Here is a 3,047-nt window from a genome sequence, read left to right as displayed (position 1 = left end):
GTAATGGTACAAACTTAATGCAAACTTAATGTATGACTTAAGAAACAAATGACATTAGCCATTTCCATTAAATTAACATTGTAAGATCAGTGAAATGGGCATAAATATTTATTAAACCTTTTCATATATTTCAAACAACACAGGTCTAGAAAGATTTTCTCTGAAGTAATATTGTTTCCTTATGGTTCTTTGTGTCATTAACAGCCTTACACATCAGTTTTCAAAGCTGAGTTGTATTTGTGCTAACTGACTTAGTATAACTCTGAGAGCGTTTCTCCTCTTCCTGGAAGGCAGTCTCCATTGCAGCTAGAATGGATTTGCAGACTTCTTTCTTAAAATCTTTGCCCACAAACACATACAGCAGTGGATTTAGGCAGCTGTTGAGAAAGGCCAAATTGGTGGCCAAAGGGATCCCAATGACACCACTTGAAGTGTCCATTTCTTTCGCCAGCACAATTAGATCCATAATATAAATGGGAGACCAGCACAGAAAAAATGTGATGATAATGGCAACAATGATCTTAAAGGGGCGACCTGATTTCCTTGCCAGTGTGTGGTTTCTTCTGAGATGATGGATTATTACAGCGTTACAGGAGACAATGATAGAGAATGGGACAGCAAAAAGCACAAGGAAGCGGGCGATGATAATCGGTGGATAACGAAATTGTCGCAGTATGTTGGGAGATTCTGCATTATAGTCATCAGAAATAGCGTAGCTGTTTAAGCAGAGAGTTTTGTTTTCATTCTCACACGCTTGCTCTGTGTCCATGATGATGGAATATGGAAAGCCGATCATCAAAGCCACCCCCCAAACACCCAGAGTCACAAACAAGGCCTTACGTACATTTCGGTTGTTCTGAGCCCAGACAGGCCACACCACAGACACACATCTGTCTGCACTAATCACCACCAGAATGTAGACACTGGCAAACATGTTCAGAATAAGTACCATGGTGTTGAGCTTGCACATGAAATTGCCAAAAGGCCAGTGGAAGTCTAAAGCAAGGTTTATTACATTGAGGGGTAGAAATGCTACAAAGATGAAGTCGGCCACAGCAAGGTTGAGGTACCAAACTGTGTTTACTGTTTTCTTCATCTTTAGCCCAGTCACCCAGATAACCAGTCCATTCCCGAGCACACCAAGGAGAAATATCAGGAAGTGAAAAATGATAGACACAGTGATGAGAGACTTTCGAATCTCAGGAGTAGTTGTACTGATGTGAATGCAAGAGTTGCTGGTTGAGTTACTGTTGGTCACCTCCATCATTTTCTTGAGACCTGCGGTATTAACATAAAGAAAGAACAGTATTAATGTATGTTAAAGTCAGTTTTAGTTTTTATACTCAATCTAATTACTCTTACATCACAACTTTATGTCAAATGCAAATTACAAAGAAAAGGAATCCTGTTGATATGAGCACTTAAAACATATTTTGCTAAAACAACACAAATAATGTTGAGTGTTTAGATTGAGGTACTAAAGTGGATGTAGATTACAATACTGATTAGCCCAAAAGAACCTCAAGAAGAGCAGCGATGATTTCAATTCATGAGTTGATGTAAACAATTAAAATCAGTTAAGTTATCTAATGTACTCTCTCATCTTTTGTCTCTCTCTGCAGCACAGTATCACTTCCTAATACAACACCTAGTGGTGCTATTCTGTAGTTTATCTGTGTAAACCATTCGATGAAAACCTTTTAGATAATGCCTTATTTTATGCTGTCAACTTCATGTGCTTTATTCATTCATGTATTGAAAATGACAGCTTCAGCCTGGCATTTAATCTATTATTAGACCCAATTGGTTTCTCTCAAAATGTAAAAGAACTCACCCACCGCTTTAACATCACTCTGGATCCTTTTCTGACATATGACATAGAAACTTAACATTTAACTGTAACTGTAACTTCTTTAAACCCTCCTTTTGTCAGATCGTTTCCTAGTAACATTTAAATTTATGATAATGGATTACAGTTCATAAGGGAATACATTTCATCAAATAGATGTCTTTCTAAGGGTCAGGTGCAGAGTGTGCTCGACAGTGGCCAGAGGTGTACACCCTGGTGGACTGAACCCCAGCTACCAAGACTAACAATTGGGACATGGAGTGTCAACTCTCTGGTGGGGAAGGAGCCTTAATCCCACTGAGTTGGTGTGCGAAGTTGAGAGGTACCGGCTCTATAGTCAGGCCCACTTCAACGCACGGCTTGGGCTCTGGAACCAGTCTCCTAGAGAGGGGCTGGACTCTGTCTCAGTCTGGAGTTGCCCTTAACGAGAGGCGACAGACTGGGGTGGTTATCCTAGTATCTGCTCGGCTTGCTGCCATACATTGGGGTTTTTCCAAGTGGAAGAGAGGGTTTGTACACTGCACCTTCAGGTCTGGGAATGGATCCTGATTGTTGTCTGCGCTTATAGCCCAAATGACCCGGCCTTCTTGGAGTCCCATGACGGGGTGCGATTGGGAGAACGGCTTGCAAGAATTTAACTCGTGTGGTGTTCTGTTACTGGACTTCTGTGCAAACCACAGGTTACCCATAACAAACACCATGTTCGAACAAGCTGGGGAGGATGCTGGAAAGACCTAGCATCCCTGAAAATAGAGTGAGAATGCATTGGGAATGATGACAGAGACCCCGGTCTGCGAGCTTTCAACTCCCACTTCTGGCAGAGCTGTAAGAGCATTACGGAGGAGACTGGGGACATTGAGTCTGAATGGACAATTTTCAGATACACCTCTTCAAACACAAACAAAAGTAAATCATAACACATATGATGATGAACTTATGACAAGCTGAACTGAATCAGGGGAGGGACAGATGCTCCACAAACATCACTTGTGGACTTGTTTGGTGCTGCAGACAGGCAGGCACTATCCAGGTACAGAGAGAGAAAGTGTGAAGCTGTTGGTGATGCGTAGCATTGTTGCTGAATTTTTGAACTCACATACACTTAGGTTATGTTTATTTGTTAAAGTGAGGGAAATTCCCCGCATCCTTTAAAATACATTGTTCAAATTGTAGAGCATTTCAAGGGGATTATATAGAC

General features: G+C 41.3%; 1 protein-coding gene across 1 annotated transcript; it reads right to left on the bottom strand.

Moving 5' to 3' along the window:
• Positions 1-220: 220 nt before the first annotated feature.
• LOC102193683 (chemokine-like receptor 1) lies at positions 221-2,550 on the bottom strand. Its single transcript, XM_005741328.1, has 2 exons — positions 2,367-2,550; positions 221-1,278 (listed from the first exon to the last, which is right to left on the bottom strand). Exons 1-2 carry the CDS (start codon positions 2,548-2,550, stop codon positions 221-223), a joined length of 1,242 nt encoding a protein of 413 aa, XP_005741385.1.
• Between the last annotated feature and the right edge of the window lie 497 nt (positions 2,551-3,047).

This window comes from Pundamilia nyererei, unplaced genomic scaffold, assembly GCF_000239375.1.
Source record: "Pundamilia nyererei isolate P.nyererei 1_Seehausen unplaced genomic scaffold, PunNye1.0 scaffold00109, whole genome shotgun sequence".
Classification (NCBI taxonomy): domain Eukaryota; kingdom Metazoa; phylum Chordata; class Actinopteri; order Cichliformes; family Cichlidae; genus Pundamilia; species Pundamilia nyererei.
Note: the sequence above shows the minus strand (reverse complement) of the source record. Positions and strands in the feature narration are given on the sequence as shown.

Excerpts from the sequence above, each read along its gene's own strand:
- LOC102193683 (XM_005741328.1), bottom strand. The coding sequence starts at position 2,550 with ATGGTGTTTGTTATGGGTAACCTGTGGTTTGCACAGAAGTCCAGTAAC. Across the intron at positions 1,279-2,366 it reads CCCAGACCTGAAGGTGCAGT|GTCTCAAGAAAATGATGGAG; the intron begins GTACAAACCCTC and ends TTAATACCGCAG.